The following is a 24027-nucleotide window of genomic DNA, read 5'->3' as shown; positions in this document are numbered from 1 at the left end:
TTTTTTTTTTTTTTTTAGTTTAGTTCCTACTATAACAAGAGTGATCCAGATGAATTGATTTCTGAGACTGCTTGGGAGACATGAAACAAATTTAATTTAAATTCTGTCACTTACATCTACAGCTGCTTTACTTATTCAGTGCCATAAGCATACACTTGGGGATTGTAAGAACAGTTTATTCTGCTCAGTCCCTTGCCGTGCACGTGTGTGTGTGTGTGTGTGTGTGTGTGTGTGTGTATGTGTGTACATAGTCTGCTAAGTGGAAACTTCACTCTTTCATTTCCTTAAAGTACTTTGGGGGGGGTGGCTAGGTGGTGCAGTGGATAGAGCACCGGCCTTGGAGTCAGGAGTACCTGAGTTCAAATCCGGCCTCAGACACTTAATAATTACCTAGCTGTGTGGCCTTGGGCAAGCCACTTAACCCCCTTGCCTTGCAAAAACTTAAAAAAAAAAAGGTACTTTGGGGAGTAATAGAGGAAAGATGTTTTGTGTAAACACAAGTTTAAGAAATTAAATATGTAGGGTATTTTCTCTTAATATTTGGACTTTGAGAGAAAACATATACTTAGTATTTCTGTTTTTCTTCCAGATTATTAATACTCAACAGGTTAATCTTTCTTAACATGTAAATAAATATCTTTTAAAAATTATACCCTAGCTTTTTAACACATAGTTGTCTTACAGATAAATTCTTAGCTATACAGAACAACTGGAGAACTCTTAATCTTCCAATTAAGATGAAACTAATAGCACAATTAGTGAACATGTCCTGGCTCTATAAACATTCTTAGTCCAAAGGCCAGTAGAGGTTGTTTGAGGCATTCATTTTTTCATTATGGAAATGGAAAATATTTTCATGCTGAGGTAACCAAGACATATCTTGATTCTGCCTAGTCACAATGGCAGATCCCTTCACCAGCTTATCTGACTTGTATTTTGAAAAAAGATTAGATATTCAGCTGGTTTTTATCCTTTTCTCACAAGAGATTTTTTTATGGACTTTAATAATAAATTTAATAATAAAAATCCATCTTCAAGTTTTCTTAACAAATATATACAATTCTAATTTTAAATTAACCAATAACAACTGCACATTTTCAAAAATCTAACATATATAAAAACTCACTGATATCTACCTGACCAGCCTTCCTATCTTAAATGCTAAACACAGTGTTGTTAATCAGCTGTGAAAAGCTGTTTCCTCGGCTTCTTTATGAGTTAACTGTTAAGGCTTTCATTGACTGTGGCATTATTTGTGGGGAAAGAAAATTTTCTAATGATATTCAACACTTTCTTCCATAAAGTCCAACTCCAAGCCTTCATTTTGGTGTAAAGATGACCCTGTGTTCTGGGAGGCTAGGTGAATAGGGTGAAGACTGTGCTATAAAGACTATGAATGACCCCAACAACTGCTTAAGCTTGTTTTCTAAGAAATAACCCAGACAGTTACAGAAAGGTTTATTACCCGAAGAACAACTATTTGATGATGAAATTTTATGGCCATAGCAATTTGTGAAAGAAAAAATATAAAATGGTTAATACTTCTGTGCATACTCCTGATTTTGCAATGTTATTTATAGAATGATAGGAAAGAAGTTGGAGGATACTAAAACATCTTCCATTCTCTGTAAACTTTAATATGACTATTGGCACTTTAAGTATAAGATACTTGTCCAGTGACCAATAATGAATGTACATATTGCTGGGGGAAACCCTGATATTCTTGCTATAAATGAAACCATAAGAAAAGGAAGAAATGGAAGAAGCATGGACACCTTGGAGGAGATCCAGAGAAAGGTGCTGATAGAAGCTAGGGGGAATGATAGCATACCAGTTATGAAGTCAGGAAGATTCATTTTCCTAAATTCAAGTCTGGCCTCAGACACTTATTATCCTGGGCAAGTCAGTTAACCATGTTGGTCTCATTACCTTGTCTATAAAATAAGCTGTAAAAGGAAATGGCAGACCACTCCACTATATTTGCTGAGAAAATCCCAAATAAGATCTTATAGAATTGGATTCAACTAAATAAAACAACAGCAACAATAAAAACTCAACAACAAAGCTGAGAAACTTCATTTAATGAGATATCAACTTTACATATTAATAAGTGCTTTAAAAGGCTTTTTCATTCTATCCATTCATTTACCTATCTGTATTGTACTACAGAAATGATGTTAGATATTTGCAAAAAGACAACCATGAAAATATTTGCAGATTACATAATATTAGTTAAGAGGTAGAAATTTTCAGTGATGAACTTGATAGAACTCTTTTTCTTTCTGCTCAAATTATCCAAATAGTACTTTGGCTTTCTTTTTCCCCCCATAATACTATACCTATATAGATATTTATATCTATATAATTATAGACATAAAAGTCATGGTGCCCAATGTGGTATCTATACCCTTCATCTTTCTTTCTGGACTTCTTCACTCATTTTACTTTGGTTGGTTACGTATGGAGGGTTTTTTCAGGACTAGGGGATGACAATGATCACCATGTGGCTATGTCTTACTCTCAAAATGTTAGAGATAACCATCATATAGGAGAAATACATTTATACTCTCACAAATGTAGCTCCTGAGTCCCCACCATAATGCTTGCTATTTAAACTAATTAGTCAAAAACTGAAGAAGATGTGGAAATTGTCTTGCACCATTGATGAAATTGTGAACTAGTCTAACAATTATGGAAAACACTTTAGAAAGAAAATTGTGTGTACCTCTTCACCAGGTAATACAACTACTGGGGAAAAGGGGAAAGGATTTATTTGTGTGTGTGTGTGTGTGTGTGTGTGTGTGTGTGTGTGTGTGTGTGTGTGCGCGTATACATATATATACATACTATATATATATATATATATATATGTATAATAGTCTTCTTTGTGGTAAGATAGAATTGAAACTTGCGAGGATGCCTGTCAGTTGGGGAATGGCTAAATAAATTGTGGCATAAGATGATGATGATGTTATACTATTGTGCAATAAGAAATAAGAAGGGTGCTTTCAGAAAAACCTGGGAAGTCTTATATGAACTGATGCAAAGTGAAGTGAACAGAACCAGGAGATCGTTGTGCATAATAGCAACAATACTGTAAATAATGATCAACTACAAAAGGCTTGGCTACTCTGAACAAGACCATGACCCAAGACAATTTCTTGATGAAAAAATGCTGTCCATCTCCAGAGAGAGAACTGATGAAGTCCAAGTGCTGATGGGAGCATACTTTTTTGAAACTTGCTCTTTTTTAATTTTTTATTTTGTTTATGTTTTCTTTTGCAACATGGTGAATATAGAAATGTTTTACTTGACTCCACATCTATAATCAAAATTAAGTTGCTTGCCTTCTCAAGAAAGGGGAGGTGCAGAAGGGAGAAAGAGAATTTCAACTCAAATTTTTAAAAAAAGATTGTTAAAATTTTTACTTACATGTAATTAGGAGATATTTAATAATTTTTTAAAAGAAATGGTTACTTTGTACAGAGATCAGTTTTGAAATTTTTGCCACACTGAATAAAGTTTAGTGTAGGAGGAATTGATACAAAATAATTCAAAGATTATGTTACATATTGGACATCTACAATTTGATGTGTTTAATTCAAAGTTCACGTGATCTGTTTGTTTTAGCTTTGAAATATCTGTTTTAGAAGGATGTTTTAAAATAAAAACTTCCCTTTTTCATCTAACTTCTCCCATTTTTTTCCTTTTCCTTTTCCCCTCCCTTAAAAGGGATTTGGAAGCCAGAGCACAAAATGAGTTCTTTCGGGCATTCTTCAGGTTGCCAAGAAAGGAGAAGCTACATGAAGTTGTAGATTGTTCTCTTTGGACACCATTTAGCCGCTGTCACACAGTGGGACGGATGTTTGCTTCTGATAGCTATGTCTGTTTTGCCAGCAAAGAAGACGGCTGTTGCAATATCATCCTTCCACTTAGAGAGGTAGAATCTATCTCTGGATCTCTCTGTTGATTTTCTGTTTCCTGGGAATGTGTTCTTTTTGCATATCTTTGCCACTTTGCCCCATAGCTGAAACTATGTAAGGGGAAGAGGTACTGAGATAAGAAGTTTCTTCAGTCTAGGTCAGAGCTGAGTTTCTAGATGTGTGGATCTTTTCCTCATAAATGCAGTGGAAATCAAAACTGTGGGTTGTTGTATGAATTTAAAAAAATTTTTTTATTTAGTTGGATTTATTTTTTTGCTTTCTCCACTTCTATTGAAAACTTAAAATTCTGAAAAGAAGTGACTTGTAAAAGCAGCCTGCCGTGACTTCTGCAGTATTGATAAGGTTATTATTAGGAAGTCACATGTAGCAATTAAAGCTTTTCTAAGAACTGTCACTGGAGGCAGAAAAAAAAAATCTTTCTTCTTTGTACTTCTCACCAACCTTCCTCCTCCCTGGTCCCTTAAAAAAACCAACCATTTCTATTTTGAAAATTTTTTAAAATTGGTAAGTAATGTAGACTAGATGGTTTCTTGTACTTCATTCAAAAATAAAAATAATTACTTGAATAATAATATATAAGTGAATTAAGAATATTTAGATTAAAAAACTTAAAACTAATAATCAAGCAAATATATGAGAATTTTAAAACTTAGTTTTGCTTCCAGATGTAAAGTAGCCTGTGACCTCAGGCAAGTTAGTTAATTCTTGTCTCAGTTTTCCTATCAATAAATTGAAGATGATACCTACTGTTCAGGTAGAAAATTCAAGGTCAAAGGAAGGAAAAAATAAGCTTTTTAAATATTTCCTAGCAACAATGAAAACAGAGGCTAGCACATCAGGGACATCTCACCAAGACCAGATGTTTCCTGAGTGATGATGTAAGAATATGGAAGATAGATATGTATGTGTGTATATGAGAAACTGAATGAGCTTTTCTAAAAATAGTGCTAAACATGTGACAATAATGATGCGATTATAATTATTTCTTATTCATAGCAACAGTGAGAACACTCAAAATAATCAAAGAAGTTAAGTTTTGGCTGAGAGGCAACATAGAATAGTGAATAGAGGATCGGCCCCAGATGAATGACCTAAGTTCATGTACTGCCTCTAATTCATACTGGCCAAGCCATCATCTAATTTCTCACCACGGCCTCTCTAAGATTATAAGGTGCAGAATAGCAGCTGATCTCCATCGGTAGAGGAATTTTCTTTAATGGGAGTGCCCTACAGTAATTAAATCATAGGTCTGACTTAGGTGAAAAAAAAAGTTTTCGGCAAGTTATCTCTTGAGTATCATCATGCATTTTCCAAAGAACTATCTAAATTCCCTTCAGTTTTTGATTGAGTTCTATGTAGACATCTTCCTAAATTAATATGGGATCTGGTTTTGAGTTGGCATCCAGTGATGAAAGGATAAGCATCTAGATATGGGAAACACCTTTCTACTCAGATACTTTTACTTGCTGCTACCTTTTTGTTTAAGTTTTTCTGAATGTTCAATGAATATATTTTCTTTCCCCTTATATTTTAGCATGTCAATCTTTTTTTTTAAAAAAACAGGTAGTGAGCATAGAGAAAATGGAAGATACCAGTCTCCTTCCTAATCCCATCATTATCAGTATAAGGAGCAAGATGGCCTTTCAGTTCATTGAGCTCAAGAATAGAGAGAGCTTGGTGGAAAACCTGCTCCTGAGGCTGAAGCAGGTTCATGTTAACAGCCCAGTGCATTACAACACCTTGAAAAATGAAGATACGGTATGATGTTTCAAATATATATATATATATATGTATATATATATATACATATATACATATATATATATATATGTCATAAATATATGCATATGTACCAGGCTCATATATATCTAGGTTGAAATATATAGGCATCATATATATGTATGTATGTATGCATACATGTATATATGTTCTCAGAAATTACAATTATTAATGCTCTTCCAAGTTTTTTTTTGCTTACAAAATTAAAAGTTAATTCCAGGTTTATAAAAATTAAGATCTTCTAGAAACTATGTAATGTGAAATATATGAAAAGGCATTTTGCACTTTGGGACGAGAACATAACTGAGGATATTTATTGGATTAAATAGTGGGATGTCTCCCCCCAAAATATTGGGTTTTTCTCCCTGTACCCACAGAAGCTGTCATGAAATTTCTTTGTGCAGATATAGAAATGATTGTCTCTTGACTCCAAAGCCAAGACTCTTGGTGCCTTATAATTACTGAGACCTGTTGATGAATTAAGAATGCAGAGAAATTATACTGCCACTGTTGAATAGTACTCCAGATGTATTTATTGCCAAGCATAGGAGAGAAGCCTTGACAGTAGTTGAATTCTGATATTATAGGACTGAGAAATACAATGCATTTCCCAGAACAGAATTGCAGGGAAGAGAAGTAGATGTAATGGAAATAACTAACATGATAATTAGTGGGAGGTGGATTTATTATTCCTTCTCTATTCATCTTCTCTCCATATAAATTTTAGACTCCTAGTAATTTATTTTCCTTTTACTCTCCATTCTATTTCACTCCTTCAACCTACCCAATATCTTCCACTAGCCAGGCCACAAACTGGCAAACAAGTATGTTTTCAATTCTCATAGGATCATTTGAAGAATTTAAAGCTGATAAGATTGAACTTGTTAAAACTCAATACTTTATAGACTACAATCTTTATCAGTTTCAGATTTTTTTATCTATTGCTAAACTATAAGTACAGGATATTTGTCCAATTTTTCTTTCTCATCCCTCTTCCTCCCCAAAAAAGTTACTTTCCAAAATTTCAAATTAGACTTTTATGCACAGGCTTTTGGAAAAGGGCTCACTGTGTATTAGAGTTGTTAAATGATTTGTTATGAGATGTTAAATGATTTCTTATCATCTCTAGCTTAAAAACAAATCCTGTGATCAAGCATTTAAAGTCATTTATAACTTGACTCCAAACTACCTTTCCTGCCTTCACACATGCTATATGTGGTCCAGCCAGAGTATCCTTGCTGTTCTCACACATGATAATATATCTCCTATCTCTTGTGTTTTTGCACAGGTTGTCCCCAGATTTAGTATGTACTCATTCCTGACTTTCATCTTCCCTATTTTCCTTCAAAGCTCAGCTCAAATGACATCTCCTGCAGGTCTTTTCTGATGTACCCTGCTGCTACTACTACTATACACCTGGAATGATATAGTATTTATTTTATTTATGTTTTTAGGACAGTGAATAAACCAATTTAGTAGAACCCTTTGTCTTTGAGATTTTTTTCCTCCAAAGGAGCACATATCCAATATTTTAGAGAGCAAAGGAAAGAAAATTTGGATTGGTGTATGAAATTTTCCTTTTATGAACAGTGTTGGGGGGGACATATTTATGTATGCACAGAGTTATTTGGTTTTCTCCTATTTTCAAAAGAAAAGTTGTCGTGCTTACTGAAGTAGTTGACTTACTGTTCTGGGACCTCTGCTTTGTATATCTCATGTTAAGGGACAAAGTAAAACCTCAGGGTAGACAATTCCATTGTAAAGGCAAAAGCCCTGTGGGATTTAATGTCAGTGCATTTATCTCTTCTCTCAACCCAGTGCAAGGCAGGTAGGTTTCAAAATTGTAATTATCCATTAAGGGCTAGTGTAGAAGCCTAAACAAATTCTATATCCCTAAATAAGTAAAAAACCAAAAACAAATACCTCCATTTTTGCTATTTCAGACATCCTCTCTATTTCAATCAACTACTGTATGTGATGACCAAAAGTTTGGGACTCTCAAACTGTCTGAGAATGGTAACAGAGTTGACAATGAAACTAGCCCTCTGCCAAATTCTGAGGCACTTATAGCCATCTTCCACCAGTCGGGAACCCAGAGCCCTGATTCCAGAATGGTAAGTAGAGTTCACCTTCTTTCTCTAGCTCCCCAACCCCCCACTCCCCAGGCCCATTGCCTTTTGAACACAGACTCAGCTGGGCTAACTGTGGAATTTGACTTAGAGAGCAATGGGCCCAGGAAGTGTTATTCTATGGTTCTGCAATAATTTATTATGGGCTGATATCTGCCTTATCCCTCTGTGTGCTAAGATACAAAAGGCCACACAAGTCTGCCATCCAAATTGCTGTGCCCATAGAGCCAGTCTCACAAATGTTTAATCTTGTTTACTCTGTGTTCAAACAGTGAAGCTTCCCTGGGGTATACTCTAAGCTCCCTAAGCTGCTACAAAGGAGAAGGTATTGGTATTGGTTTATCTTCTCAAAGTTGATGACATTGTTACCCACTTTTCCCCAAAACCTTTGTATTAGTTGCCTTACTATCTTTTGGACAAATCACTCAATTTCCCTAGGTCTCAATGTCCCCACCTTAAAATGGACTAGGTAGCCTTTGAAGGTTCTTCAGCTTTATATCTGTAATTTTATGATCCTTGAGGCTATGTCATGTGCTTGATTTGCAGAATAAGATGATTTCTGCCTTAGCTCCATATATTTGGAGAGATGGAAAGGTGGGATGGGTCTTATCACTTGCCATTTTTATATTGTCATTTCAGCCAAAATGGGACTTAATCTTTTACAATTTCTGATTGGATTTAAAAGGTTTTAAAACTTTGTGTGAATGGAGTAAGCAGTCTCTATTCAGAGTCTGAAAGTTCAACTCAGACTTCATAAATCTTTAGTAAAAATCATTTATAGATATTAGAAAGTTTTTGTTGACTGTGATCAATTTGCCTTCCAATGGGGGTCATAAAGAAAAAAGCATCTAAGTTCTAATGTCCTTGACTGCAATAATTATTTTTCTCTTGAACACAAATGTTTATTTTTTTAAAGATTTTATTTGAATTTTGACTTTTTTACAATTTTTCTCCCAATTTTACTTCCCCCCCCCACAGAAAGCAATCTGTCATTCTTTATTTTGTTTCCATGTTGTACATTGATCCAAATTGAGTGTGATGAGAAAGAAATCACATCCTTAAGGAAGAAACAAAAAATATAAGAGAAAACAAGATCAGACAATAAGATAGCTGTTTTTTTTTTTAATTTAAGGGAATAATCCTTGAAATTTGTTCAAACTCCACAGCTCTTTATCTGGATACAGATGGTATTCTCCATTGCGGACAGCCCAAAATTGTCCCTGGTTGTTGCACTTTGGGAATGAGCAAGTCCATCAAGGTTGAACATCACCCCCATGTGGCTGTTAGGGTGTACAGTGTTTTTCTGGTTCTGCTCATCTGGCTCAGCATCAGTTCACACAAATCCCTCCAGGCTTCCCTGAATTCCCCTCCCTCCTGGTTTCTAATAGAACAATAGTGTTGAACACAAATGCTAAGAAATGCTATTGTTTACATCTAGAACATTCTAATTTCAGTACAAAATGTTTCACAGTTGAAATAAAGAATAAATATGAGTATCCCTCTGCTGATACTTATTAGCTCAATTACTTGAGTAATTCAGCTTCTCTAGGCCTGAATTTTCTCATATGTAAAACGAAGGGAGTAGATTAGAGTCTGTCAATTCCAAGATTCTATATAGAACTAAAGCCTAGATCTTTCTAGCAGCATCTTTATTGGTGCCAAATTTGAACACCATAACCTTGAGATGTATGACCCCTAAGATCCTGAGATCTTTAAATAGCTGTGACCAGCCCTTAATTGCACAATATTCCCCAAACCTCATTTTGGTAACTGGCCTTAATTTTGCTCCCACCACATCTTTAATTAGGATTCCTTAGAAGTTCCCAGTTTGAGTTTTCTTCCTCCCCTTTCCCTCCCCTCAACAACCCAGTCTATAAACTATTCTCAGTAATGTACAATAGACATAGGAAATGTCCTGAAGGTTAACAAATAGAAGGACATGAAAGGAGATACAAAATAAATGTCCCCTGAATAAGGAAAGTGATTTCTATCTGATTTTTGTTGTATCTTGTTTCAGATAATGGAAATAGATTTCTTGAGTTCATTTTATTTCCTTTCTTCCTGTTTCTCCTCCAAGTTCTAGAACAAAAAAGAGAGTGGGAAAGGGTCTTTTCTCCTTCTCTTTCTTTTTCCTGCCCACCCATAATTAGAGCAGACAAAGGAGAGACTCCTGTGCACTGATATTTTCAGAGGAGAGTGCAAATGTCTCTTGGCAGCTGTTGCAGCATATAGTCCTCAGCCTGCAATCATGGTCATAAAGGTACTTTTATGGGAAATCTTGTTCCTCTTGTTAAGCTGTGCTTCTGAGGTTTAATTGCCTGTAATTGTTCAATTCTCAATGAACTTCCTGTTATATCTTGCGGTGGATGATGTATACCATACCTGAAATATGCATATTATGGTTTCTAGTCAAGAGAACAGATAAAAGCAAGCCTGTGGAATGACCACTTTGTGGAATATGGCAGAACTGTGTGTATGTTTCGTACAGAAAAGATCCGCAAGCTTGTTGCCATGGGAATTCCTGAATCTTTAAGGGGTAAACTCTGGCTCCTGTTTTCAGGTAAAAACTTAATTTAATTTTTCTCTTATATGCTTGACTAAATGTTAATTTGGAGCTACTTATGACTAGAGGACAAAGTTAGAGGGATTCTTTTGGGTTCCAGTCGATTCAACGATATTTATTTTCCCATCTCAATCATTAAAGTTTCTTAACTTTGAATATTTTAGTTTCTGACTTTGAGCAAGTCACTAAACCATGTGGAGTCTGTCTTCACATCTATAATATTATCTAAGACCCAACTCTTTAATTAGAATATTCTCTACATATTATAGTACATATTATAATAAACAGGAATGGAGTCATTTCCATTAGCTATTTTGGTTTTTGCAAGGTCACACAACTAGGTAATCATTAAGTATCTGAGGTCAAATTGAACTCAGGTCCTCCTGAATCCAGGGCCAGTGCTCTATACACTGCCCCCCCATTAACTCTTTTTTTGTTTGTTTGTTTTGCTTTTTAAATTTTATTTTATTTAAGACAGTGGGGTAATGTGACTTGCCCAAGGTCACACAGCTAGGTAATTAGTAAGTATCTGAAGCTGGATTTGAACTCAGGTTCTCCTGACTTCAGGGCCAGTGCTCTATCCATTGTGCCACCTAGCCGCCCCCCCCCCCAATTAACTCTTTAAGTGACTTTAGAGCTCACTTATTTCAACCACTTAATATGCAGGTGAGAAAACTATTTGTCCCAAGTTTTGAGAAGTTAGTGACAGAGTTATGTTGAACCTAGGTCTCCTGACTTCTATGCTGATGTCATTTGGCTTTAATGAAGTGAGTCCTGTTAAAATGTACAAATAAGCAAAATATAAGATGTGATGGGCAGAACTGTTGGCAGCTGTATGACAAAAATACTTCCACGTGCTGTTTCTTCCCATTTGAAGTTATCCAGGATCAACTTTAGTCAAAATTGTGAGGTTGAAGCTTGTCTTCTACCCCCAGCTTTCTTTTTCTAGGTTTTCCCTGGGTGACCCCTTTCTGCTGGTTCAGATGCAGAAAACCTTCTTATTTGATTTTGCTTCTCCTAACAAAAGAGAAGATTTAGGAATTTGTCACAGTTGATTGATCAAATCATTACACTCCGTGAAAATGAATTCATATCCTTATTTAGCCATTTTCAATAATATCTGTAAAATGAGGAAGATTCTTCACATCAGATTTGGTATCAATTTTGGGATTATCCCTCCAGAGGCTCCAGAGTCATTATGGACAAAACTCAAAACAGATGAAAGATTATGAGGGATGTACCATATGTTAATTACTATTCAAAACATAAATGCATCTGCTAAATTCTGTGGAGTTGGACTGGGTCTGGGGGTAAGTGAAAAAAGATGTGGCTCCAGCACTTTTACCCATTAATTTTCTCTAGTAGTTCAGCACTGCTTCCTGGTACTGCTTTAGAGAAAATCCACAGAGGGGCAGCTAGGTGGCACAGTGGATAGCCCTGGAGTCAGGAGTATCTGAGTTCAAATACGACCTCAGACACTTAATAATTACCTAGCTGTGTGGCCTTGGGCAAGCCACTTAATCCTGTTGCCTTGCCAAAAATAAAACCCTAAAAAAAGAGAGAAAATATATAGGTGCTTCTGATAAATCTGGATGTTATCATGATCACACAGTATATTTTCCAGTGCCCACAGACTCACATTTGTGTGTGAGGCATCAGATTTGGCAAATTAAAGAGTTTTAGGCTCTCCTTGTTTAATAGTCAAAGATGACCTGGGATCTAGTCCTGCAGTGCTTTGAACAAGATGGAAGACATTGTCAGTGTGCCTCAGTTTCCTCAGCTGTAAAATGAAGGTCTCAAACTAATGTAGGGTTTGTGAACAATTGAAGGGGTAGTCCTTAAATTTGGATTAGAAAAATCTTCCTGTTTTTCTCCCATAAACCTATTTTTTCCTTTGTAATTTTATGTATTATATTTATGCATTTCAAAAATGTTACTCTGAAAAGGGGTCTATTGGCTTCTCCGGACTGCCAAAAGGGTCCAGGGCAGCCCCCCAAAATTTTGAATCATAACCTAATGTGTTTTCTAGCTATGGGTTCCTTTCATTCTATGTTGAATAGCCTGTTGTCCTTCCTGTGTCATTAAGGCAACTCAGATGCTTCCTGTAGGCCATTTTCAGTTTCTTTTATGATTACTGAATGAATGAATGTAGAACAAACATTACTAAGCATCTATTGGGTGCAGAGAAATTGGCTTGGAGAGAAACCAAGTTTAGAGAAGACGTGAAATCTGCCCTCATGGAACTTGCATTCTAACACGGTCACTTTTACATGGTAGAGGCTCAATAACTGTTACATGAATTAAAGCAGTGGTTCTTAAATTTCTTTGACCTCAGCATTCCTTTATACTTTTCAAACTTATAGAGGACCCCCCCCCAGGAACTTTTCTGTGGACTTTATCTATTGATATTTGATGTATTAGGAATAAAAATATCTGAGTATTATTATAAAAATCATTCTGACTTGGAGGTCCCTAAGACCCTTTCAAGGGATCTGTGAGGTCAAAACTGTTTTCACAATAATACCGATGTTTTATTTCCTAATTCAATTTTAATTCCTGAAACTACTGAATTAAAGGAAACTTCATAATCCTGTGCATAATCCTGTCATGAGAATGTCATTTTATAAAAAGTTGTTTCTTTACAATATAAACTATATTATTTTCCCTCTAAACAAAAATGTATCTTATAAAAGAATGTTAATAATTCTTCTGGGTTAAGGCTTTGCAAGAAAACTAAATAAAGCTCAGTTATGTACAGTTTTAAAGTACTTTATACTCTCTCATCATTCTAGATAACACAAATTCTTTGACAAATATAACTCCCATGGTGAAGTTGTCCTGGAAATAATTCTTAATTCTTTTGCATTTGTATTGTTTAAAAAATTCTCAGATGCTGTAACTGATCTTGCCTCTCATCCTGGTTACTATGGGAATCTGGTAGAGGAGTCGATGGGCAAGTGTTGCCTAGTAACGGAGGAGATAGAACGGGATTTACACCGCTCTCTACCAGAGCACCCTGCCTTCCAAAATGAAACGGGAATTGCCGCCTTGAGAAGAGTTCTGACAGCCTATGCTCATCGAAACCCTAAGATTGGATACTGCCAGGTGAAGTCAGGATCCTTAGCTAGAGAACCATATTTTCTTTACCCCATTTTACTCATATTTACTCATTTTAAAAATGAATAGTGATTCCTAAATAACCTATATCAAATTGTTTGCCTTCTCAATGAGGAAGCATATGAGGGAGGGAGAAATATTTCAAGAAAATGTTGAAAATTTTTATATATAATTGGGGAAAAATTAAAAATTAAACAAATATTTACAAAATGATTAGTGATTGGGATTAAGTGCATCATGACTTGTCTGACCCAGGGGTTAATATCCCCTCCTTCTTGTCATCAATTTTACTGTCTATAAAATAGTGTTGATAATTTCCTCACATAGTATTATATGCCTAACAGTATGTGTAATGACTGAAGATGTGCTAATAAAAAGTAAGTAGACTTAGAGAGTAGAAAATTACTTTAATAAGAAGCATATGGAGATTACAGAGATTCCCCATTTGAACTGCCATAGATTTTTGTGATTTCATAAATTATTTGCATACCTTCAAGGGTAAGAGCAGCTGGGTGACCCAGTGGATAGATTGCCAGGCCAGAGTCATGAAAACTCATCTTCCTGAGTTCAAATTTGACCTCAGGTAATTACTAGCTGTGTCACCCTGGGCAAGTAATTTCAGCCTGTTTGCATCAGATTCCTCATCTATAAAATGAACTGAAGGAAATGGCATGTTTGCCAAGAAAGTCCAAAATGGGATCATGAACGATTAAACATGACGAAAAACTAACTAAATAACAAAAAAAGTAGGATGAAAACCAAGCAGCAAAAGCAGTTCCAAATTTAAATTATAGAAGTTTGTGGCTTATGAAAAATTGAAAATGTTAAACTTAATTCCAGGGAATAGGCAGGCTTAGAGCTAACTAAAATTTGTATATATCAGTGCACAAATACTAACTGATTTGGGGCAACTTGCAGTTTTCCTTGGACTTTTGGCTGTCTACACAATTAATGTGGATCATCAGACTTCTTGTATGGTGATCTACCCTGATTGGATGCAAGCATGCTAATTGGGTTTAAAGTCAGGATAGATAGTTCAGTCTTTTTCCAGTTGTGTTCAACTCCTTTATGACCCCATTTGGGGTTTTCTGGACAGAGATACTGGAGTGGTTTGGCATTTCCCTCTCCAGCTCACTTTACAGATGAGGTACCAGGATCACACAGCTAATAAATGTCTGAGGCAAAGTTTCAACTCAGGAAAATGAGTCTTCCTGACTCCAGGCCCAGCATTCTATCTATCCACTGTGCTACCCCAGTTCCAGGATAGATAAACCTGAACTCAAATAGGTGCTTAGTCCCTGGGCAAGTTACCCTGCCAGACATAGTTTCCTTATCTATAAACTGGAGATAAATAATAGTAGCTACCTTGTAGGGTTAGGGTTGTTGTGAAGATCAAGTGAGATACGTTATATAAATTGCTATGTACAGTTTCTAGCACATAGTAGATACTTAATAAATATTATCAAATACTAGTTTTATATTTCCCTACCACCAAACATATCTTTGTTAATACCATCCCCTGTACCAAGAATATCTTCTTTTACCTTCCTCTACATTCCTAACTGTCCTTTAAAATCAAACCCAAATGCTGCGTTTTCCATGAAAACCCCTTAATAACAACTTTCCCTTTTTTTACACTTTTTTCCCAATTCTTTGATGAACTTAAAATGTATATTATAGTGTCTTATACTCCCATACTTGATTATACCTTCATGAGGGAAGGTGCAGTCTTATTGAAAGATTGTTTCTCACTCATTGTCTCAGGCAATGCCCTGTCTACAGCAGATAGAAGTACATTTCTTGAATGAATGAACTAAAATGAGTGGTCAGTAAATCTCTTCCTTCTCTGTGAATTCTGTGCAGTCAATGAACATTCTGACATCTGTGTTACTCCTATATGCCAAAGAGGAAGAAGCCTTTTGGCTGCTGGTTGCTGTGTGTGAACGGATGTTACCAGATTACTTCAATCATCGAGTAATTGGTAAATGATTTCCATTTGTATTACCTCTGTACTTAGGAATAAATACAGTGTTAGTGGCAAAGTCAGCATATGCAGACCAGGTAAAGAGTTTTATCTCTTAGAATAAAAATGTCAAACTCCTACATTTGAAAAATTGCCCTTAGGACTGGAACAAGAGTAAAATGTCATTGGGATGTGTTTAACCAAAAAATTAAAAATATAATATTATATAATATAAATTCGTGTTTTTCTAAGTTTGATGCCCCTGATTTAGACAATTACTTAAACATTTTTTACTGTATTAAGGCTAGGGCATTAGGTAGATAGAGTGCTGGGCTTCTCTTCCTGATTTCAAATCTTGCCTCAGACTCTTATGGTTTTGTGACCCTGGGCAAGTCACTTAATCCTGTTTGCCTCAGTTACCTCATCTGAACTGGAGAAGGAAATGGCAAAACCACTCCATTATCTTTGCTCAGAAAACCCGGGGTCACAAAGAATTGGAGGTGGCCAAAAAGCAACCACATTAGGGACTGTCCCAAAATTAAAGGGCATACTTCCTGTCTTCTTCGGTTGGCAGTAATAATTCCTATGTACATACAAGTTCTGAAAATATTTCCTTTTTTAAAATTAAGGAAAAATTACTTTTCTTTTATCCTATTTGCCTCCCTCCTCCCAAGAAAAACAAAATTCATGTAATGATAATGCATTGTCAAGTAAACAAATTCCTGCAACTAACAATGCTTCCCCCCCCCCCAAAAAAAAATAAATGTTCCTATCTGTATTTTAGACTCATCATATATCTTTCAGGTAGACATTGCTTTGATTAGAGTTCTTAACTCTTTCAAAGTTGTTTTTTTTTTTCCAAAGTTGTTTCTCTTTACAAGGTTGTTGGTATAAATTATCCTTCTGGTCCTATAAATATTTTTTAAACTCTGTAAAGATTTTTTAAACCTCTCAGTTTAAAGGAGATCTAGATTCAAATCTTGATTGAATGTCATTGGTGACTGTAGACAAACTAGTAATTCACACTACAGGATAAATTTTTTTTTATGTCTTAACTATCTCATTTGGCATTCTTTGTTGATCAAAATAACATATTTAGCAGCTCTTTTTTTTCCTTTAATTATGTTTGATCATTACACTGCTAAGAGGAACTAGATGATGAAGTATATAGAGAGCCTTGAGAGACCTGGAATCAGGAAGATTCATCTTCCTGAGTTCAAATCTGGCTCAGACATATTATTGTATACACTATAAATGACCCCGAGCAAGTCACTTAACCCTGTTTGCCTCAGCTGAAAATGAGCTGGAGAAGGAAATGACAAACCATTCTAATAACTTTGCCAAGAAAACCCCAAATGGGTTCACAAAAAGACTGACACAATCAAAAAACAACTGAACAATAGCAACATTTCAATGATAATAACTTCTAATTCTTTCAAAGGTATATTTGCCTTTGCTATATTATCACTGTATAAATTGTTCCCTTGATTTTTGTTCTCTTAACTGTGTGATAGAATATCCAAATCTTCCCAGGTTCCTCTGAAATAATTTCCTGGATTATCCTTTCTTCCACCACAATAACATTTCATGGCATTTATATGCTAAAGCTTGTTCATCTATTTTCCAATCTATGAGCACTCCATTAGATTTTGCCTTACAAAGAGTTGAGGTTGCAGGCATAGATATCAAGAAGATAGGCAGGACAATATACATTAGGACTTCTTGTTTAGTTGCTCTCTTATGTCTGACTCTTCATTACCCCATTTAGGGTTTTCTTGACAAAGATGTTGAAGTGATTTTTGCCTTTCCTTTTCCAGGTTTTTACAGATGAGGAAACAGAGGCAAATAGGTTTGTTCAGAGTCATACAATTAGTAAGTGCCTAGGACTGGATTTGAAATCATATGAGTTTTACAGACTTCAAGCACAGCACACTAGGCACTATAGTGGCACCTCACAGCCTTATACCAGCTACTACAATCATATATATAAAAAACTTGAAAGGCACATTCAGAGCCAATACAGTGGCTTTTTTTGGTTCTTAAGGACAGATAATGAAGCATATCACTTCCATCAGTAGAGGGGTAGGAAACTATGAATATAAAGTACATGGTGCCACACGTGGTGATAGCATCAATTTTGTTTATTTCATTTTTTTCTAGTTACAAGGGAGAATTCTATGTTGTGTTAAATTCAGAAATGAAACTTTGAAAATACAAAAATCTGTATAGCAATTTGAACTTTGGGTTTTATAGATGAGGTTGAAATACATTGGCTAGAGTTAGATTTGGAGTAAAAAGACCTGAGTTCAAGTCCTGACTACACAATGCTGAGTCATACCAAGGCTTTGTGACCCTGTCAAGCCAATTAACCTCTCAGTAAAATCCAAGACAATAAATTGCACAGCAGGCATATAAATAAATAATGGTAAAGAGAATGATTTACTAAACCCATAAAGTAAAAAGTTCAGTTTTTAAAATGTTTAAGTTATCAATTGATAGCTATTAATTGCTGATGTGTGGCAAATATCACTACATCATAATGGGAAAAGAAATTTTTTTTTTTTTTTTTTTTTTGCTTAGGGGATTTCAGGACATTTGGGAGATCTGAGTTTGAAGTTCTTTTTTTGGATGGGTGGGGTAAGCAGAAAAGGATGTGGGAGATTCGGGAATGAAAAGTCATTGGCTGTATAGCAGAGACTAAGGGATGGTTTATGACTGAAGATGTGGATTAGCCAGAAGGGGAATCCCTAATATCTTCACAGGGACTTACCAGCCTTAGTTACTACCTAATTTTTGTGGGTTTCATAGTGGTACAGTGGATAAAGCCCTGGGTCTGCTGTTAGGAAGACCCAAGTTCAAATGTGGCTTCCAGATGCTTCCTAGCTGTAACCTCGGAAAAGTCTATTGCCTCAGTTTTCTCAAATATAGAAAGGATATAACGGTAGCATAATACCCAACTCAAAGAGGCACAGTAAGAATCAAATGAGATTTTTGTAAAGCACTAGACACTTGCTCGGTGCCTTTCCCTTCTTATAATTCTGACCTTCAATATTTATTACAGGGGCCCAAGTAGACCAGTCAGTCTTTGAGGAACTTATCAGAGAGAGACTTCCAGAACTGGCTGAACACATGAAGGATCTATCCACTTTGGCTTCCATTTCCCTTTCTTGGTTCCTGACCTTGTTCCTCAGTATCATGCCTTTAGAAAGTGCTGTCAATGTTGTAGACTGTTTCTTCTATGATGGGATCAAAGCCATCTTTCAGCTGGGGTTAGCTGTGCTAGAAGCAAATGCAGTGGAGCTATGCAACAGCAAAGATGATGGCCAAGCCTTGATGATCCTGAGCAGGTTAGTCCCCTTCCTAGTAGACTATGGGCTTTGTAGCTTGCCTTAAAACAAATTATTGGGGGCAGAGGAGGGGAAAGGAAGTTATCTTGAAGTTTTTGGGGTTGGAAAATTGTTTATGGTAGCAACCTTAATAGTAAGGGTGAGTCCCCAATTCCATCCTGCTGCTGCCTTGTTCTCAGCATTAAGATTTGGGAGGAGTTGATATGCTTCTTAGGCCTGTTTATGTGGAGGGGAGGAGGCACTCATACTTCTGGGTGATGAGGAACACAATTCCCTTTCTACTTCTCCACAAGTCTGGACATGAGAGCGCTTCTTCCTTGGACTCATCCCTTAAATTGTGAAGAAGGGTCTCAGAAAGACAAAGACTGTGTTTTTAGAAAAAACCAAGTTCAGTGTCTAGTTCTGCACTTTCTATCTCGTCCTCAGGTCAAATTGAGGGCATTTTAGGCATGCTATTTATGTGTAGGAAGCAATGTAGTAGTTAATAATCTGATAGCTGGAATCTGAAAAGCAGTATTCCAGTTCTGCTCACTTCACTTGGATAAATCATTTAATCTCTCTAATGTCTGTTTCTTTTACTGTAAAATAGGAGTTAAAAGTACCTGCCTCTGTCTACCTCACAGAGTTATTGTGAAGATCAAATGAGATCAGTGGGGAAGTACTTAGGAAAACTAGAAAGCATTTACCGGTTGTTGGTTTTTTCTTAAAACAGTGAGCTCACTGGGGTAAAGCATAGTTTTTAAAATTGTGATACATAAGGTAGAAATATTCAATAAAACATTTTATTACTAATATTGTTGTCAGATAAATAAGATCAGTTCTATATAATAGATTATTATTTCATGCTTGCATGCCTCAATTCAGCTTGAGAATTCACTGATAGATCTATCACAAAATAGTTTATCATTTTCCTTTTTCTTCTTTTAAAATATACAAGTTGCTGATGTGAGTTTCCATTTAGAACTGGATTTTACCATATTTCAGATGTTCACATTTAAGTATTTTTTTTAACAGTTTTAAAATCTGTGAGATGTATTATCTCTTTGAAAGTTACCATTTTTGTGTTTCAATCATTAAGAATGTAATAATGATGTGCTTTTATTTTTAAAAGGATTTATTTCAACATTTAAAAAGTTCCATCATTACCATTAAAACCAGGCTGTATATAAACAGGAGCGATACCATATTCTGTGGGTGACAGCATGTCTTTGAATGGGTTGGTGGTTCTATTTAGGTTCCTGGATCATGTTAAAAATGAAGAAAGCCCTGGACCACCAATTGGAAATCATCATGCCTTTTTCTCTGATGATCAGGAACCCTATCCTGTGACAGACATAGCAGATCTAATTCGGGACTCCTATGAGGTAAGAAGAGCCATTTCTGGGGTCTAGCCTGGAAATTTTTTATTCAGAATCCACTGAGAACAATTTGCAGTTGCTGTTTCTATATATGAAAATATTTTTCTAATATATGTCTTGCTACAGAAATTTGGAGACCAGTCAGTGGAACTTATTGAGCATATGCGCTGTAAACACCGAATCCGAGTTCTCCAAGGTCATGAGGACACAACAAAACAGAATGTTGTAAGCGAAGTGCTGCCCAGAATAGCTTCCAGAGAAGAGAATCACAATTCTGCATGACATTCCACATTTACTTTCTAGAAATACTGGATCACTCTCTAATGACACCAACCATGTAGGAGAGATTTAAGTGAAAGGGAAGTTTGTATTTCAAACTTCCATGTATGAATATATCCAATTTTCCAGACTTCCCAAATGAACAACTGTTGTACTTAAATTTTTTTTTAAATTTATTTAAGGCAATAGGGTTAAGTGACTTGCCAAGGTCACACAGGCAAATATTAAGTATCTGGGTTTGAATTTGAATTTAGGTCCTCCTGACTCCAAGACCGGTGTTCTATCCACTATGCCACCTAGCTGCCCAAATGTTGTACTTTCTTCCCCAAACACAGAAGCAGGTATTTATGCTGTACTTTTTTTTTTCTTAAGCTCCGGGTTGTTATTCCAGAAGTATCAATTCTCCCTGAAGATTTGGAGGAACTTTATGACTTATTCAAGGTATGAATGTGAAGGAATTAAAGTAAAATTTGACTGTTTCAAGATGATTCATTGTTCGCAGATACCTTTGAAAAATACCTGTTCTATAATTATAATTGAGTGAGGTCCTTGTGGTTCCTTTGCCATCTCTAGTGTTTTGCAGTAGATTTGTTGTTTTTCAGTCATTTCAGTGGTGCCTAACTCTTCATGACCTTATTCAGGGTTTTCTTGGCAAATATATTCAACAGGCTTGCTGTTTTCTTCTCCAGCTCATTTTACAATGAGGACATGGAGGCACACAGGGCAAAGTGATTTGATAGGGTCACAAAGCTATTACGTCTTCTTCAGTTCAGGCTTGGCACTGTGGTGCCACCTAGCTGCCCTTTACTATATAAGCAAATAACCAAATTAGGGAGTACTCTGAAATTGGGCACCATCAGCAGAGGAAGAATTTAACTGGGATTGTTTTAAGTATTGTGATGGCTCACTTAACCTGGGAACTTCTAGCTTCTAGAACACGCCTACCTTTAAGGCTTGAGTAGCCAAAATAGATGTTTCTATGATACTCCATTCACATTTTGGCAGCTCTAATTTTAGGTACAATTTGAACAGGTTTGGTTGTCTAGTTTTTCAGCACCCAGGTGAAAAGCAGCAAAATAAGGAAGAAGGTGGTAAGGGAAGGATAGCAAGAAATGATTTCTGTTGGAGGGGAATCTAAGAAAAACATAAGAATTTAGAAAACCACAGCATCTCATTTAATATGGTATGTTTTAGGAAGATTTGTTATCAAAAAGTTGTTGGTCCTGCTTGCTTTTTTTGGGGGGGGGGGTTTCCCCCATGTAAACATTAACTAGAAAATTCATTTTGGAGACCCTATTATGATCTCAGTGCTAGGTAATTTGAGATGCTATATCTAACTTGTGCCACACTGGATCAGAGGAAGGAGGAAGAGAGATGGGGGGGGCGGGGTTCAGCAGGAGAGTGTATGTGTGTTGAGGGGCAGGGGGAATATAGAGAAGAAAGGCATATGCAAGATATATTCCAAAGGTAAACTGGATTTGACAATGGATTAGTTATGTGTTTGGGGTGTGTGGAGAAAGAGTAAGTTGAGGATGGCATCTAGATTGTGAGCCTTGGTGGCTAGGTTGCTGGTAACTTTGACATTAAAAGGGAAGTGTATATGTAAGGAGGATTTGGGGAAAAGAAGAGTTCAGTTTTGGACAAAATGAGTTAAGATGTATACGATATTTAGTCCAAGATGACCAATAGACAGTTGGAGATGCAAGACTGGAGGTGGGTAAAGGTTAAAGCTGGATAAAAACATTTGAGAAGTTATCAGCATAAATGATGAGCTCTTGGAAGCTGCTGAAATAACCAAGGAAATAAGAGGAAAAAGAGGACCCAGTATCAGAGGTCCATGGGATATCCACATTAGCAGACCAGACCTCGAGGAGGAAGTTCTAGCAAACAAAGACCAAGGAGTGGTCATAGCAGAAAAGTCAGACTAGTGTCACAAATACTGAGAGAAAAATCAAAAAGAGGATGATCCAGGAGTGTCATGGTGTAATAGAAGTTTGTAAGGTAAAGGAGGGGTTAAGTAGTTTAGAAGTTAGTCAGACCTCTTTTTTCTAAATCCTATAACTTGCAGTGTAATTGGCCCCCAAGTGCTGCTGTTTCCATTTTGCCATCATACCTTATCTCACTACCATGAAAATAAAATTAGACAAGCTGTGAATGATTCACTTCTCTCCCCTCTGGCTCCCAGAGGCCTCAGAGTACTCTAAGGGCTTATCTTTATTTTTTTTAAGAGAGAACATATGATAAGCTGTTATTGGGAACAGACAAGTCCTGCATTTCAGCATCACGATCCCAATAGACCATATGCTGAACAGTATCTGATAGATGCCCAACAGTTCACCAACCTTTATAAGCTTGTTTCTCCATGGACATGTGGTACCCACACGGAGATACTGGCTGAAAGGACTTTTCGCCTCCTGGATGAAAACATGGATCATCTTATTGCGTTCAAAGGATTTGCTGTATGCCTAGGTAATACTATATAGTTAACATCCTAGTTTTTTTTTTTTTCAGAAAAATATTTATGAAAACAACCAGGTCAATCATAAGTTTAGAGGGGATTTCATTCCCTTCTCAGTGTCTTGGCTAGATTAAAGAAAATTTTAAAGTACAAACTTCATTAATGAAAACTATAAAGTTAGTATGGAAAGCACCCAGATTTCTGAGCTTATGATGGGTGACAAGATGAGTTTCTTTCTGTCCAAGTGCTATGCTATCATTTGACAAAGAATTTTATTCTAGACTTTTTATCTAAAAAAAGATGAGACAAGGAGAACTAAAGCTTTATTTAAAGTTCAAATTTGCTAAAACCTATAGAGAAAAATTTTTTTAAATGTGGAGTTGTTTGTAGTGCATAAAAAGTGAACTGTTATCTATGATGGTAAAAATACATTTTCCACTTCTCTACAGATATTATGTACAATGGAGAAATGAATGAAAAAATAAAACTACTATATAGGCTCCATCTCCCTCCTGGTAAGATATATAGAACAATTCTGTCAAGGGGAGGGGGGGAGGGAAAAAATGTAAATTCAAAACCTTACAAAAAAATGACTGTTGAAAAATATTTTTTCATATAGTCAGAAGTAAATAGAGTGGGGAGGAAAGATATATAGAGCAAGAAAAGCCATTAGTCTCTACACATTTCACATTCCTATATATTTTCACATTCTACTGAAAGCAACTGATTCTTCTGTAGTCTGAAAAAAAACCCATTTTTTTATAGGATTTTGCAAGGCAAATGGGGTTAAGTGGTTTGCCCAAGGCCACACAGCTAGGTAATTATTGTCTGAGGCCAAATTTGAACCCAGGTACACCCAGATGCTCCAGGGCCAGTGGTCTATTCACTGTGCCACCTAGCAGCCCCTAAAAATTTTTTTAAGGCACTTTCTTCCCTAAGATGATCTGTGTTTAGCTCTTCTCTACCACAACTTGCTGGTCATGAGGTACCAAGGTAGCATTTTTATTTATCTTTTTTTTGTAAAGGTTTTATTTTTTTTACAATTTTCCCCACATTCTTGCTTCCCTCCCCATATCCTTCACAGAAGGCA

The 24027-nt window shown here is 36.1% G+C and overlaps 1 protein-coding gene across 3 annotated transcripts in view; it reads left to right on the top strand.

Annotated features, from left to right (window-relative positions):
- The window catches only part of TBC1D8 (TBC1 domain family member 8), a 112453-nt gene that overhangs the window by 82485 nt on the left and 5941 nt on the right, over positions 1 to 24027 (top strand). For all 3 annotated transcript variants that reach the window (XM_074213812.1, XM_074213811.1, XM_074213810.1), the window contains 12 exons: positions 3733 to 3940; positions 5508 to 5702; positions 7667 to 7837; positions 10262 to 10412; positions 13306 to 13520; positions 15396 to 15513; positions 18557 to 18842; positions 20077 to 20206; positions 20327 to 20425; positions 20852 to 20920; positions 22708 to 22948; positions 23387 to 23452. In XM_074213812.1, the coding sequence (XP_074069913.1) occupies positions 3733 to 3940; positions 5508 to 5702; positions 7667 to 7837; positions 10262 to 10412; positions 13306 to 13520; positions 15396 to 15513; positions 18557 to 18842; positions 20077 to 20206; positions 20327 to 20425; positions 20852 to 20920; positions 22708 to 22948; positions 23387 to 23452 (1949 nt within the window). The remainder of the gene's footprint in view (positions 1 to 3732; positions 3941 to 5507; positions 5703 to 7666; positions 7838 to 10261; positions 10413 to 13305; positions 13521 to 15395; positions 15514 to 18556; positions 18843 to 20076; positions 20207 to 20326; positions 20426 to 20851; positions 20921 to 22707; positions 22949 to 23386; positions 23453 to 24027) is intronic.

Source organism: Macrotis lagotis, chromosome 1 (assembly GCF_037893015.1).
Source record: "Macrotis lagotis isolate mMagLag1 chromosome 1, bilby.v1.9.chrom.fasta, whole genome shotgun sequence".
Lineage (NCBI taxonomy): Eukaryota > Metazoa > Chordata > Mammalia > Peramelemorphia > Peramelidae > Macrotis > Macrotis lagotis.
The sequence above is the reverse complement of the archived record's forward strand: the minus strand, read 5'-3'. Positions and strand labels throughout refer to the sequence as shown.